This window comes from Argopecten irradians, chromosome 7, assembly GCF_041381155.1.
Source record: "Argopecten irradians isolate NY chromosome 7, Ai_NY, whole genome shotgun sequence".
Classification (NCBI taxonomy): Eukaryota; Metazoa; Mollusca; class Bivalvia; order Pectinida; family Pectinidae; genus Argopecten; species Argopecten irradians.
This window is the reverse complement of record NC_091140.1, coordinates 33451123-33467330: the sequence shown is the minus strand read 5'-3', so window position 1 is coordinate 33467330 and position 16208 is coordinate 33451123. Positions and strand designations below refer to the sequence as shown.

The 16208-nt window shown below is 33.6% G+C and overlaps 1 protein-coding gene across 2 annotated transcripts in view; it reads right to left on the bottom strand.

The window, feature by feature from the left end:
* Positions 1-3637: 3637 nt before the first annotated feature.
* LOC138328213 (carbonic anhydrase-related protein 10-like) overlaps positions 3638-16208 on the bottom strand; it is a 57603-nt gene continuing 45032 nt past the window's right edge. The window contains exons 6-10 of one of the 2 annotated variants that reach the window (XM_069274910.1): positions 14152-14230; positions 10596-10750; positions 9763-9870; positions 6094-6133; positions 3638-4957 (exon numbers count right to left, since the gene is read on the bottom strand). In XM_069274910.1, coding sequence (XP_069131011.1) covers positions 4935-4957; positions 6094-6133; positions 9763-9870; positions 10596-10750; positions 14152-14230 — 405 coding nt within the window. In that variant the 3' untranslated portion in view covers positions 3638-4934. The remainder of the gene's footprint in view (positions 4958-6093; positions 6134-9762; positions 9871-10595; positions 10751-14151; positions 14231-16208) is intronic. The other variant, XM_069274909.1, reaches the window with a different exon arrangement.

The following is a 16208-nucleotide window of genomic DNA, read 5'->3' as shown; positions in this document are numbered from 1 at the left end:
TTATACAGTTGTCTATGTTTCATTCTGTTTAGAATATAGTTCGACAGCATTGATAGAGAAACTATGGTTATCTTTCAGTCATAACTCCCAGCCAATCATAATATTTCTGTATTTTGACGCAGCACATTTAGAGGTTAATGAACCCGAAGTTTGAACAATATATCAGGGACAAGTGACTAACACTATGATTGTTATTTGTCGGACAAAATCACACATTGTAGGTCACTTGCACTAGTGTCCGGGATATTGTACATTTGTGTTGATTAATAGCTTGTAGAAACATATAATAGCGTTCACTCCAATACCAGCCATGTCTTTGTTAGCAGATGTGACGGCCGACCTTGGAGACAATACTACCACAGCTAGGGTGAAAATGGATAGGCTCACTTTGCTGTCTGTTTAAAAGAACTCTCAATGTTATTGCTAATCGATAGCAACTACTTAAAAGGGTCAATTGTAAATTACGTTATTGTTGTAATTGCGTAGAGTAACGTTGCGTGGAGACATTGCTCAGAATCAATGATGGTTCTACGATTGTAGACACCACGGAACAAATTAAGTTCGTTTCCGTACGAAACAACTGTAGGTACATTTGTATACACACGAATAATAATACTAAAACAAAAACGTTTCCCTTCTTATTGAAGCAAAGAGTTCCCGAATCAGACATCCTATTTCTATGTGAATAAATACAATTTTCTTTAAGAGTGTAAGGCAATTTGAAATATTCTGATATCAGTGATAAAGTATATAAGATATTGCATTAAACTTTATTAAGTTTTATTTGTCTGCTTCTACAGCGCATATTGTGCATCCCTCAAGGCAAAGTAATGGTAGACTTAAATGTATATATATACATATACTCCCAATCTATATCCATAAATGGAAATCAGACTCCAAGTAAGTCATTTTTCAATATCCAATGGGAATTTATGGAATTCTATTTACACTTTTGATTAAAATGTGTCCAAAAAATATACCGTTTAAAACTGTTTTCGGTGTTAATTGTTAATGGAAAGATTCGGGCTCTCTTGCCAATACAAATAAAAGTTGGAATTATATGAGTAAAATTTTACGTTTTATGTAAGAACTCTTTAGCAGAAAACGCTGAAGCAAATTGTATGGAAATAACGTATATTTTCCAAAGCGGCTGGACCGATTTTGAATACTGTTGAAATAAAGCTGCAATGTCCCTCTCGGTTAAGGAGAAGTTACATCTTTGGCTCGGTTGGTTGAGCGTAAGACTTATAAGCTAGAGGTCATGTGTTCGATACTTAGTGAAGACAGTGATAACATATGTTCATTTAACATCCTACACTCTGTTACATTTCCTTGTTATATCTGCCGTTGTCTCATTGGCATTCATCTTCCATATAATTATGTCAATTAAAAGCAGTGCAGTGCTTAATAACATTTGATTGTAAAGAGTATTCTATGATATCATTGTCCTGTCGTCATTGAACATGTCATTATCATAATAAAGGAAACGTTTATATGAAACTACCGTCTCCTATGATCGCCTGGATGACGTCACATAGAAAATTACGTCATCGGAAATTTCTGGCTGCAAATTGCATTTTGTTAATCACTACTACAGTATAAGCATAAGACGATATCAAATGCGAATATAAATTGGCAAGAAAACGTGTTTTAGCATGAAAATTAGGCGCTGCAAAAACAGTGGTATTTCTTCTTCTATTAGCGGCGGTTTTTTTGCAGCATGATAAATATTTCAAACTAATAAGTTTTAAAGATATTATCAAATTTAATCTAGATTTTAATATCTCTCAAGCTAAACCGAACCCACTTACGAACATCCCCTTCAGAACATCAAGCAGATGTCCATATATTGTGGTCCGCTTTCATATGTACCAACAACCCTGTCCACTCCGTCAAGGCGTTTAGATGGTTCTACTACTGCTTTGGTGCTGTCGTTGACAAAGACAGTATAATCAAATAACTACCACGAGCCGTTTTCCAATTTGCTGAGAATTCACAAGTGCTACGTGGAACTAATTAGTTATTTTTTTTGTTTTTGGTACACCGGGGATTGACGTACGGCTAATGACAGTTGTGCAAGAAAAACTATCTTCTCATTAAACCTGCAAATGTTTGTTTGAAGTTTAAGATCTCCCCTTCTGCACCCTCGTTTGTGTTGCCTGAGGCAGAGTACCAGACTAGTATTATCTTTCTGCTACCAATTCGCTAAAATATCAGAAATCCCATTTCAAGTCAAAATTCTGATCAATGTAAACGCTTTCATAATCAAACCACTCTCACTTTGACTGTAAAAGTCATAATCTAAATATTTACAGTTAAACTAAAAAGTCTGGCAATTAAAAGGATTTTCTTGTGACAGCATAAATGTCTTAATAGGCGAGCTTTGTTTCGGCGGCGTAGACATAGCAGCTGAACAATTACTGGCGCTATCGGTAAATATTTATCTATTTTTCTCCCGAAACAATATCAGATAAAAACAAAAACAATTTAATACAAAATATTTAATGTCATTCTTATAATATAGTGTGTAACTGCGGGCGCTGTACATCTCAATAAAAATCAATATTTTGGTTTTATCGCATTCAATGAGACACAAACTGAATACGTTTTGCTATCAGGTAATCAGAATACAAAACGTCATGTGCTTAGGTTTAATCATGAAATGTCTACTTGATAATTCTTCACAATGTATGAAAGCGAAATCAATTAAGCATTCAGTCGTGATGTAAACAACAGCGTCGAACGGAAACACAATATTTACTCGATACTTAACTCAATCTTCTTTGTTCAACATTAAATTAGAGAATTCCTATTCTAAACACACGGACAAAAGAACTTAATCATTGCACTGACATTTTACTCTTGGAATGAGTTGTTTCCTAAACTGCTATGCGTTTACGTTACTGTACTTATAAATGAGATTTCTGTGACATGTTGCATGTCAATTTATGTAATCTATTCTAAAATAGTCATTATACGACTCAATATCCACATACAAATTCAAATTTCCCTTCCTAGCACAATCTCACACGAACTCTACATAAAACTGGTTATCATGTCAGAAGACTACACTTCACATTCCATTCCACATGACTTTTAGACCAATGTTAAAAGAAAAAAATCAGATAGCATCAGTAGACTGATAATAAAAATAAACAGATGACCAATGCAAAACAATCGCAGATATATATTGTAGATTCAATGTTTCAAAACCGTCCGGTCTCTTCCTTCATTCTACACAAATGCTAGTTTTCTAATACATAGAACAATAAAATTAATTTGACTATCTCAAAATGTACGAAATACAGGTACATGTCTGAAGTCATATGTATTGATGGGAACAGAGTATTTTAAGCTAAGACAATTCACACCTTGAACCGATCAACCACTTGAATGCTATTTACATCTCGAACCGATTACCAACGTGAATGCAATTCACATCTCGAACCGATTACCCACGTGAATGCAATGGGGTATTTACATTTACGATACACAACACAGTCATACTAACTAGATATTTAATGGTGATACCAATCGTCCAAATCATATATATTAAAACTGACACGAAAATTCCATTAGTGATGTTCACACGTAAAACAACGTGACTGACAATAAATCTAAGAATTGGTTTAGCTTACCGTTACAAATACTGTTTTCAATACTGTCGTGTATTTGCCTATTTGTATTGGTATATCACGGAAGCAAACGAAAATGAATGTTTATGATTATTGAATGTTGGTAGAATGACATTCCTCTTGTACACATACATATAAGTAATGCGCATCGTAATTTCTTATTATATATGCATGTATACACACATCAGGAGTTATATTATACCTAAATTGATTAATCTATAAATGTTACAGATTTGTCTGCTCTCTCAGTGCTCGATGCTATGTCACTACATTTTTTTTTTAAATTATGATGTCAAAATTAACGTCAATAATCTAAATTATTACAAGTATAAATACGAAAGAAACCGTTTCACTTAATTTAATTTACATATATTTGTATTTGTTTGAATGGGTTTGCAGAATGAATGGAGCAAATTAAATGTGACGAAATGAAAGCGATCGAGTAAAAGAAGTGAAAGAGACCTTATCTGAGAGGCTACATGTTGTGATAGATGAATCCAGGGTCCCAACCCTGGCATCCCTCTAATTTGCTGGGGAATAAAATCAATTTGAAACCTTAATAAAACAAACAAAAAACAATCTCTATTTAAGTAATGTCACTTCATCTTTTTCATTGCAAGCATATTCATTCGTTAAATCACTTTCAGTGTAACATTTTTATAAACATCAACACATTATTTTACAAACCGTGTACAAATACGAGTTACATTAAAGTGGAAACATGTATGATATTATTCCGTTGTAACCCAACAGATTTATTTATCATGGAAGTACTGCCTTCATACATAATATCATCATGCTACAAAATGTTAATGGATCCAGGCAATCATATTTTTGTTTATACTATTACATATGGATATACCAGTATGTATTGATTCGAATTCTTGATAGTTATCACCAATGACCGTTATTTACAAACTTTAGGATATAGCTTATATCCGATACACAATACTATATCATTTGAGGAAGACATTGTTGCTCAGCTTACGAGCGTACGAGCAACATTCTATCATTATTTGTGTTGTCTATGTACATCATGAGTCTATATATGTCACAAATAACGTATGTACAAATATCAAACTTAAACAAACAACAAAGAAGGCATTGACAAGTTGTTCACGTGGACGAGCAGACGTATCGACCAATTTTGACATATATTCCTGGATGAACTTTTCTATTATTTCGTCCATGTGACCATAGTGAACGGTTTCTATCCAATGGGATTCTAATTCTGGTCTGTACTTTGCATAGTGCTAATTTGGCTTTCGGTAATCCCGTTGTTGGTGGGTTCTACGGTCGTCAAGTCCTAAAATTGGAATTAACTGGAACACAAATAAAACATACTTTAAGTTTCTTCAGTACATGAGGACACAAATAAAACAGATCTTTATTGTCTTCAATCAATTATGTCAACCGAAATTAGAATTATGAGATGTTACAACTTGATATTGTGATTAGCGTATCGAATTCCAATAAGTTGAGCTAATGTTTAGTATTCTGTAACCCAACTCAATTTCGTGATGACTTAAGCTGGCGGTTTACTAGTTAAATGTTTCTTGGTACTTTTAATTGGAATGTTGTGACGAGAAAAACGAACGCAAACTAAGGTGGTTTATAATATTCATTACTTTAAAATGATCGAAATTAACTTTAGTTAATGTTTTTAAATTATATACTGCCAATGGACTATATAAGTTTCCTTTCAGGATATGAATAAATAGATGATCTTACATGAGTGGCTATGCGATATGAAATTCATCAAACGAGTTCAACAATTTGATATGCCACGAGCCTTTAGTCACGTGTGTAAGATTCTATTTGTCACGTACATGTAACTTTCATTAATAGAAATGTAAGTAAAACTTTTAATTTCGTCTCCAAATATAAAACAGTATTAATCTGGCTCGGATGTGGCGTTTCCGTCTACTGAGACAATCATACCACGTCATATATAGATTATGACGTCAAAACTACATATGACGTCATAATAGTGTTATTACGCATGTGTCTTACGATATTTATGACATGGCCGTATGCTATGGCTTGATGGGCCAGTTATGTGATAAACGTTATTAATGCCAAAATGACTAGCTATAGTATGTATATATTTCGTAAAGGGAATTGATACAAAAAGAGTAATTCATAGAAAGTAGGTCACTTAATTTATTTAAGTAGTAAACTAAATGAACACCATATGTGATGAATAAAGTTCTTTTCATTTGACATATTATTCTCATTAAATAAGAAGAGCTGAGCTGTTTGGCAGATTTGTGAATGTATTGTAGAGACACAAGGTCTATTATAAAGTACAAGATACAACTATCAATGATTCATCTAATATATTTACCATGTTTTGAGGAGATTAATCAATTTTACTAATATATTTAACCAAACACATCACCCATTGTGTAAAAGATTGTAGCAGATTGAGAATTAAGTGGTGGGAAAATGAACTCACCATCATAAAATAAATCTCGTTTCATACTGCAAAGCCCGGACTGAAAAAAGGAAAGAAAAATTAAACAAGTAATGCAAAATAGAGAGATAGTTGGGCGATTTAGCGGAACAAAGTTCTGCAATTACACGGGGTAAAGCTCGTGTATCAGAATCGATTCCGCAATTTATGTGCGTAGTATAGACGAACAGACCTCTATATTGTACTCGATAGAGTGTTATAATCAGATTTAAGAACATATCTGCGCCTTGTCATTAGTTTTCGGATTTTCGTTTGATGGGGGTCGTAATGCACTTAAATGTTATAAGCATACACAACGGCGCTCAATCATAACAACGAACGAACCGTATCAAATGTTCTCTTAGGCCATTCAGCTTATTCCGAGCCATAATCGACTCATAATTAGTACCAAATTTTGAAGCAAATTGAGTCTGGAATAAGATTGGATTTCTGGTCAATATCGAATACACTGTAAAGTCTATAATATTACCCTTCTGCTGTGTTTGTACACATCGTTATACGGTTTACCATAGAACATCTTTCCCGCTATCGATCGTCTACACAGTCGCAATCAACGGAAACTGGATAATGTTCAAAAAGATAATTTGGTGTATAATGCCAGAGAAATTTTTAACGTTAGTGACCTCCCTTGGATTTCATCATTTCACGCACATTGTATAAACGGTGTTATTTTAAGATCCCGTAGTAGGATTAAATGCTAACAAAAAACGTATCTATCATTTTCTTTTATCGATTTGCTTTATCTCGTGACCTAACCTTTCCGGATTTATGATATACTTTGTCGTCCAACAAATCTATATTTTAGATAGAAAATTGCGGTCAATTTTCTTTTCACCAAGAGTCGTGTCTACATTAAATTCCACGAAGACTTGCAGTTTACGTAATGAAGTTTCTCAATTATTCGTCGGTCGACACCATATCATGTGTAGAGGGTGTAAAGTTAAAGCGTCTACTGTGACCCGTCAGTGATAAACTGTCTATGGTGTAAACACATGACTATTGACAAAAAGCTTTTTGCTGTTTATTGTAACGTTCACATGAACGCGTTCATCAAATAGATAAAGAATGCTTCCTAGGCACATGTTTTTTTCAATATGTAGACAACGAAATGATATGCCTATACATATCTAACCTCAGACACATCAAACTCCTGGGGAACCAAATATGACAAGGATTTGAATGCCCTGAAATGTCCTTCAATGACCATTTATTTCTGTAGCAGGGACCCAGACTAGTAGAGAGCGGTAGAAATAGCACGATTGTTTTCAAGCAACTGTCTCACGCAACGACATTTCTCTGTTGTCGACGCCTAATGCAAAGTAAATGTTTAATATATCTTACGATCATGAGCAAACTGATAATTATTTTCCTATTGCATGTTTTCTATGTTAACTTCAACACACTTGATGCGAAATGGGAATTGAGCTCTGGGTAACGTTATAGGTATGCCAGATTAAGCACGACAGATTTGAAGTAGCCTTAGAAATTTATTTTGATTACTTCGTTTAAATACTTTTAAGGAATACGTATATTATTAGTATTTGAATTATATTTATTAAAAAAAAATGATTTGGCATAACATATGGAAAACAAATGGTAAAACTACATAAAATGAGTACGACGGAAAGATTCCTTTTCTGCGTGTTTGTATATTCTTGTTTTTTTTGAGGGAAGATGCACATGTTTTTGTAATGTCTCCTTGCCATCACATAGAACTTTTCTACTCTTTTTGTTGCATTCTTACTAAATTCCGTTGTCGACCATAAAATACCAAATCGTTGAAAATGATAAACAAGTATTTTTTTATTTTATTTGTTTTGCCTTCAAATAACCAAGAACGTAATCGGAGGAATACTTTAATGAACGTGTAGCAGAAATATGACCTAAGATTTAAATACTACAGTAATGCTAATCCATGAAAACCAAATCGTCAAAAGACAAATGTGAGACGATCTGGAGAAAGGCATAAGGTAGCAGTACTCTGTATTCTATTAAACAAACAATTGTATACTTTGTTATTGGTAGTGCTTTGAGAAGCAGTCTTTTTTAAATTTTGTATACAGATTGTATGTTTTCACAGCATTCCAACAACTTGCCACAAAACTTTCCCAAATTGTAACTAGTTTATAGCAAGCATTAAGCTAGTTTATAATTACATAACAAAATGTTGAGTGTCGTTAGCTTCAAAGTTTACTATTTTGAAATTGAAACAGAGGAACGTTTTGTAATACGCACTTGGTATTATTAAAGGGCAAAATGCGACATCTTTGTGATCATATTTTGTGAAATATAAGTGATCCTTTTGGGTTAACATTGGTTAGCGAATTCAGACTTGAATAGCTGACATTCGTGTCATGAGTCCCAAAGAAAATTGTATACATAGGATGAAATTGATTTTATGGAAATTACTATCTCTTGGGTGTTGTGCGACTACCTAATTTACTGTCATATCAAATATCATTTCACAGATTTTACACGGGTTATGATGTCTGGAAGGAATATTATGAATATCAGAAATATAAGAACGATTATTGAATTCAAATGCCGTTTGAATTGGTGTTATTTAGGGATCTTTGCCGAGGCTATGCATACATTATTCTACAGAAAGGTACTATTTACATTGGTATTCACAGTTTACGCATCCGATATTTGCCTCGATCGTGAATATTTTTTTTTCATACTTTGATGATGCAATGTACCGTAAAACCTGTTTATAAAGACCATCCACTGTCTTTATAGATGAGTGGTCCACACCGGTCAAAATAAGTTGAGACTGGTCATTTGAGTATACATGAAGTATAATAAGCAGGCAGTCATTATACATAAGTGGTCCTTATGTCAGGTTCCACTATAACATGTTTACATCTATTTTGGCTACATTGTATCTTAACACAGATCACGTTATAACGCTTGTATAGATAACTGTACGAGTTGTATTGTACCTATAACACAAGCTAGACAATACATAAAGATGTGTTGTTAACTTATGTATTGCCAAGTAAGATTTTCTTACCATGCGACAGACGTTATATGAAGATCATTAAGTAGTTTTCATTTCATAATATATCATGAGTAAACATATTCAATAAGCAAACACATATGTCAAACTTATTTTGGATAAGTTTCATATTTTCTTTCATGTTGAATGTTTAAATTTTGGTAATGGATAGTGCTGTTAGCTTATTTTATCTTATCTTATGGAGTTTTCAATGCCAACTATTAAAATCATTGAACTTATTGACAACAATAAAATAGTTCACTTAGAACCTCTATTGATAATCCTTTATCCTATTTTTAATCCACACTAAACTACATAAGAGGAATCCATTGTGGTGCTAACAACAATTTAAAATGGCACGTCCCAATCGATTCGTAAGTTTGAAATGCTCAAGCTATAACCAACTAAAATAATTGTGTTATGTCACTAAGGCTTCCATCCGTTAAGGTTATGGTAGGACACTCCTTTGTACAGAAAGTTAATACCTAACTAACATAATTGGATTGTGACACTCAGATTCTTATTCTTTTTGTTCTGGAAGGACACCCCCTGGTACAGAAAGTTTATACCTAACTAACATAATTGGCTTGTGACACTCAGATTCTTATTCTTTTTGTTCTGGAAGGACACCCCCTGGTACAGAAAGAGTATACCTGTTTTCTTGTGTTGATATTTGTTCTTAGTACACGGTGATTTAATGGCATTGCTGGTCGAATATTGTTCATCTGCCACTCCATCCAAACACTCCTAAATGCATTAAGCTGCAAGTAGATAATGAAACAGTGATTCAGAGGTGGTGTTGAGATAGGGTGCGCACTGGTCACTAGAGCTAGAGTTTTAGATTAGACTGGATTACCTGCCTTAGTACTAAATTTCTCCGCTAGGCTGTGGTGAGTAGAAAAAACAATGACAGGTAATTTAGTCTAGTTTAGCTACGGATGAAACACATATGCATACGCCATATAAACACACGTAATACCGATTTGTCATACATGTGAAAATGAAGTCCAAATGACGTAAGAACCTGAAGAACAAATTATCATGGCACATACACCCATATAAAGTAGTTGTACAAAGAGTGTTTAATTTACATAAATAGTCCATGTAATATTCAATATCAGTTTACCAACTAAAGATATAATACGACCTGCTTTCTCATATGTTTGACTTTTACATCACCTTATTGTGCCATAGACCTTTACAGTTGTTCAATTTCGCATGGAGAATATTTTTTATCTATGATACTAACTGTCGATTACAATGAATAAAAAACTAACGCATGCTATCTTTCTCATCATTATTTCGATTCCATACACAGGATGTAATTTCGTGTAAATCGCATTAGCCGTAAAATATTGCGCAATTAAATCTCCCGCAAAAAAAAAAAAAAAAAAAAAAAAAAAAATTTTCAAATTATCCTGATGATGTGATATTTGACCTTGACAAGACATCTAAAATGAAATCGTAAATCATGAAAATGACCTACCTGTTTTTCTGATATATATGAAGGCTTGTTAAATATAATCCATGTTACAGTTTCCTGACAGCTGGGCTGAGTCATAGAGCCTTCGTATGTAATGTAGTGATCTGTATGGGGCAGCAAGTCTTCCACAGTGAAACCGCTTATAGGGACATATGCACCTATAAACAGGTATAAAGAAATGGTAAAAATGAGGAATAGATATTCATTTTTACGTCAATCATAATAATAATGTTTATTTACTGGGCATTCATGTACTGGAAACGAAATTTCTTTCGCGTGCGATTTATTTTCGCTAATTTCACTATGAACATAAAATTGCTAAAGTTTATCACCTCGAATTAATAAGTAAGACACTTTTTGCACAATTCAGTTAAAAGATATCTCCATTCTATTTTGAATCTGCGAAACTTCGTTTGAGCGAAAATGTTTTGAAACGGTAATCACGAAAGAGAAGGTTGTTTTACAGTATTGAATATGTATATGTGAATGAGGAGGAATATAAAGATTGTCAAATTTTCCAATTTTAAAATTTTGAAAAAAATGCGGTGGATCATATTGTCGGGATTTTCAAGTGCGTACGGTATAGATATCTATTTGAACACAAATTGAAATATCGATCAAAAGGAATGACACAAATGCATTATTGCAAACACCAAAATATACATAAAATTACATTTGTAAACTACATTGTATTTATACGTTTTAGTACAATAGTGACGGTAGCAAATCGATGAGCTGTTGTTTTCCTTTTACCGTATTGACCAATGCCTATACTATCCATAAATTCAGTACGTTTCAAAGAAATATTACAAATAAGAATTAAGCCGACATTCTAGCTGTTTGGATGCAAGGAGTTCATTTCCGTGGTGCATTAGAAAATTTTAGAACCCTGTACAAGACTCCATATGTTCTGAATCGTCAATAACTATGTACGATTTTTGCATTTAAACTTATTTAGAGAAGTCATTTACACGTCAAATTGATCGATTGTCTGATATCATTTCATTTAGTTTTCGAAACACGAATCATGTATAAATGTATGTTTTAAATACATCCATAACAAGTGATATTTGACCCATATTTGTAGGGAAAGGACTATACAAATTGTTCGCTGTGGAAATTAGATATGGATCACGTGATAATAAATCAATTACGTCCTTGTAAACGTTTTCGTGAAACGAAGTCATGCCATGCGACGATCATTTGACTGCGTGGGAGTCGTAAGAGATTAGACCCATACTATGTACAGGCATATCTGTATTTCAGCTAAGAAACGAAACACAGATAATTGGTCTTTCATCATAACTTTGATGTCTGCAAATTGACCACAATTGACCACAATTGTTCTCGAAGTGAAAGCTTGTCTATAGCGGAAATGCGGAGCTACTTACATTCGAGAAATATATCCCTTGCAATCTATCCTAATATTTTGAACTGAATCTGTATAAGCAGTTATATCTTCATATATCAACTTCATTACGAGATGATTTCTCGGTAAAGATTAAGCATTTTGTAAACTTTGTTAACACGACAAAGTAATGATTATACCTGTTTTAAAATAATTTGAATTCAATTAAAGCAAATAGGACATGGTCCCGATGGCTATACAGGCAAGCTTTTTGGGATATTTTCCACATCATTTTAATGTTCTTGCATTTGTATTTCAATAAAAGAGGTGCTTTATTCGTCTTCACCACTTTCTCTTTGTTGAATGAAGCATTAAGCCATGCGTCTCTGAAGCATTAAGAAATGTCAAATCTTTCAATAAAAATGATCGGAGAAGACCTTTCGAAAACACAAGAAAAACCCGACATAGCGGAGGCGTACCTGATATTGATTGTTTACAATCATTTATTGTGGCATGGTAGTGGCACAACGGGATTTGAAGTCAAGCACGTGGCAATTAATGTGTAAAAATTTAACAACAAAATAACAACCTCACTCTGATCAAATATCACCATGGAACTAATATAACTTATTTATTACATATTCTGAGGAGAATTAAATGAATAGGTAGCATAAACTATCTTTGGTGAGGTAACGTTGCATAGTAAGATCACAGATGTCAGGACCGCTTTGCTCTCGGAATCGAAATTTAAGTCGAAGAAGATTTTAATTAGATTTTCTAAAATACGTTTGGGAGTGGTAATAAGAATGAATAGTTTTCAAGCAATGTCTTCTATCGCCCTGTTTCGTACATACATCTCTCTCCAAGGGATAGGTATTGGGGAGAATCACCATCGAATATGTCGTGGTGTTTGTGAAATTTGTATCGACTTTAGGAAAATAGCGCAGATTGCAAGCGGGCAAACCACTTCCAATAACGAGGGCCTGACCAGGGGATGTCACATGCCAAGTGTATATGTAGAATGTTTGAAATAACAAAAGCTTGGGGAGTTTCTTGTCTATTTGTGGGAAATGCCCCTGAGGTGATATTGTGAATAGGAGAAATGCGGGTATCATACATCATCAGAGATTTAATATAAATAAGGTCAAATGTCATTTAACGACTGCCGTAGCCCATTTAATGACGGTATAGAAAAGGAGATTATTTCCCTTAAGTTGGAATGTGTAATCGATAAATCGTGTAATTACCATTGTATATAAAAACGGTTATTCTTATATCAATAATAGTTTTTCCTGGTAAAACGATTTTTGAGTTTTGAGGATTTGGACGTCTATTGTTAAGATTATCAGAATCACCGTACTATTTAATTAATTAATAGACTTACCTTTAAATAAGTACACTGTAATATGATTAACGTTATGTACTACAAAATTAATTGATAATTTCACCGTACAGACGATTCTTTGAACAAAAAAAAGAAATTGTAAATTTCCCAATCGCTTATATAGGGATATATAAGTAAACAGCGTGAGTTGTAATTGTTTGACTTTTTGCTAAATTTTTGCCAATATCTCCAAAGATATTATGGAATGGTACGTTTGATATCAATAGCAAAAACACTGTATTGATATAACATACCCGCCTTTTAATCGTTATGAGTGTAAGCTTTAAAGAGGCTCAAACGCTGACAAATGGTATCTTTTTCTTAATCGAACACAGTAGGAGGTGAATTAGTATTTTTTCTTCAGTCACAAAAGTTCGTGCGTCTTTTTGCATTTCAAGATAGGAATATTGAAAAAAAATTATTTCGTCCCGAAATCAATTGCACTATTTTCCATATTGGATGAAGTACTGATTGGGTATCCACCAAAAGCAAAACAAGTTTTTTATATTATCTATATGTTCATTAATGAGTAAACAACACTTATTGTTCAAAAGATGGTTATCGTGTACGATCTGTCAGTTGTAGATCATCTTAAACAGAGCTATAGAGGTCATATCTTTATACCACGATATGATTTATGTATGCATGGCCACACTTCCTGCACAGACGAAATTTCCTGTAGATAACAAAGCGATACAATGGAACATTTCCTCCACAATAATATACTTCCACAAGTCATGAAATTATACTGGCCAGGAAGTCTCTATGATGTCTATGCCAGCGCGTTTCAATGTAACGTGCTTTTTGGAAATTAAGTCATGGCTTACCTCTTTCTCGTGCTAGATCGTCCAATTTCGTCGTCAATGCATCTAATGTTGGATTTTCGTTGATTTTCTCTGAAGCTATCTGTAATAGTCCAGAACAAACATTTACTAAAAATATACTGAAAAATACATTTGGTATTTGCAAAGCAAACTGTGCCTATTTTCATGCTGATTATTTTTCCAAAACTGGTTTCATAATAGTTTTGTACAATAGACTACTTGTACATCAGAAACCTGTTTTGCATAGGATTGCCTAATGCCGAAATTACTGCCGGTGTATCTACCTAACTTGCCCAGAGAAAAGTTTTCTCAACTAGAAAAAGACAGTGACGTTATAGAAAGGAAGCCTTTTCGAAGGTCCAATACGATTCACATAACTTCAATTCCATCATAATACACGTGTTCGTAGCTTAAGGACTTGCTTGACCATAATGGTCTGGTTTTGTAGATTTCGATATGTTTATTTGGAACTTCGTTGTTATTTTCCAAATCCAACATTTTTTTTTGTATTAATCAAGGGAACGTTTTTTCTTTGGAAAAGTATTCTTAGTATTTTTTTACTTCGGAAATAAAATTTCTAATTATAAAAATGGTGCATTCGAAATAAAATTGTCTATCACAAACGAATGTTTTTTTTTTTTTTTTTTTTTGTTTTTTTTTGTTTCAGATTTGCTATCTAGGTTCGTTTCGTTTCCTAAATTGTTTTTTTACTAAATCTGTATTTTTGTCAGTGACAGTGATTGGCTTTAAAATATTTCACTTCTTCATTTGAAGTTGCTGTCATATTTCCTCCCAACCCGACTCCACTCCCTTTCTCCTTCCCCCCTCTCCCCCCTGCGATTTATCCTTAACTAATTGGATTTCGCAAGTGCATTGAGTGCCATGTAAGCAACGTATTTCCTGAAAACTTGATTAATTTGTTAGCCCTTTCCGTTACTGAAAACACGAACACACGGCAAAATACCTTTGTTATACTCCAAAACGTATACATCCATATCAATTCTTTCTGTAAAAAATGTGATTTCCCCTACCGCACCCTTCGCTAGTGAAAACAAATGGTAGGGTTTCTACCATTGCTCCAAGTTTTCAACGCTTTTATCTCAGGAGCCTACGTATAACATTCTTTTAATGAACACAGATTTGCCTTCTACAAAAACATGCCTTATACCTATTTTAAGACCTTGCTATTTCCTAATTTTGGTCATTCATCAAGTTTGCATCGCAGTGTCAATACAAACGTAATACAAAGAAAGCAAATATCGGAATTTGCCGTCGGTATTATAACCGAATGTTTTGAACGACTGTATACACAAGTGGTAATCAATATAAAAATCATGAAGTTAACTTTCGTTTGTCACTTTCAATGGTATCAAACCGAAACTTGATAGAAAATGCATATTTTCCCCGAACACTGAAAACACAATATTTATAAAAAAAACGAAAGGTCCGAAAGTAATCTTCGGGATCATTTTTAGGAAGATAGTCGTGCTTATACGAAGGAGAAAACGGATAAGTTTTAAATGTTGTAAAACAATTCCCAAACTAATGCGACAACAATTGTAATGTAAACGCGAAGAAAAAAATTACGAAACAATTGAAAGATTCAGCATTTTCACAACTAGATTTACAATTGTAAAATTGTCTTTGAAATGGCAAAATTCAGAAGAGTTTCTTAAGTACTTATTCGCATTGGTCTTACTGGCAAATGAGATAAGGATAATATTCCAATGCTATTTGGGTCTATCATATTTGCTACCTTTATGTCTGAATCATTTCTTTTACTTTTGCTTTTTCTTGGACCTCCTGACTGGTGGTGATGATGAATATCTATCACACATCATATTTCTATATCTATCTCGAGATACACTTGCTGGTGCATTCGGCATGTCTTTGCATATTACAAATTTAACTCCTTTGCGTGTAGGTATCGATTGTTACGTCAATAATTTGTAAGCGCAATTCACGTCGTTTTCTCGGGAAAGCATGACATTACGTTCACAAACACATGATGTCACAATCAATACCTACACTCAAGGGCAGATAACTATGTAATATGTAAA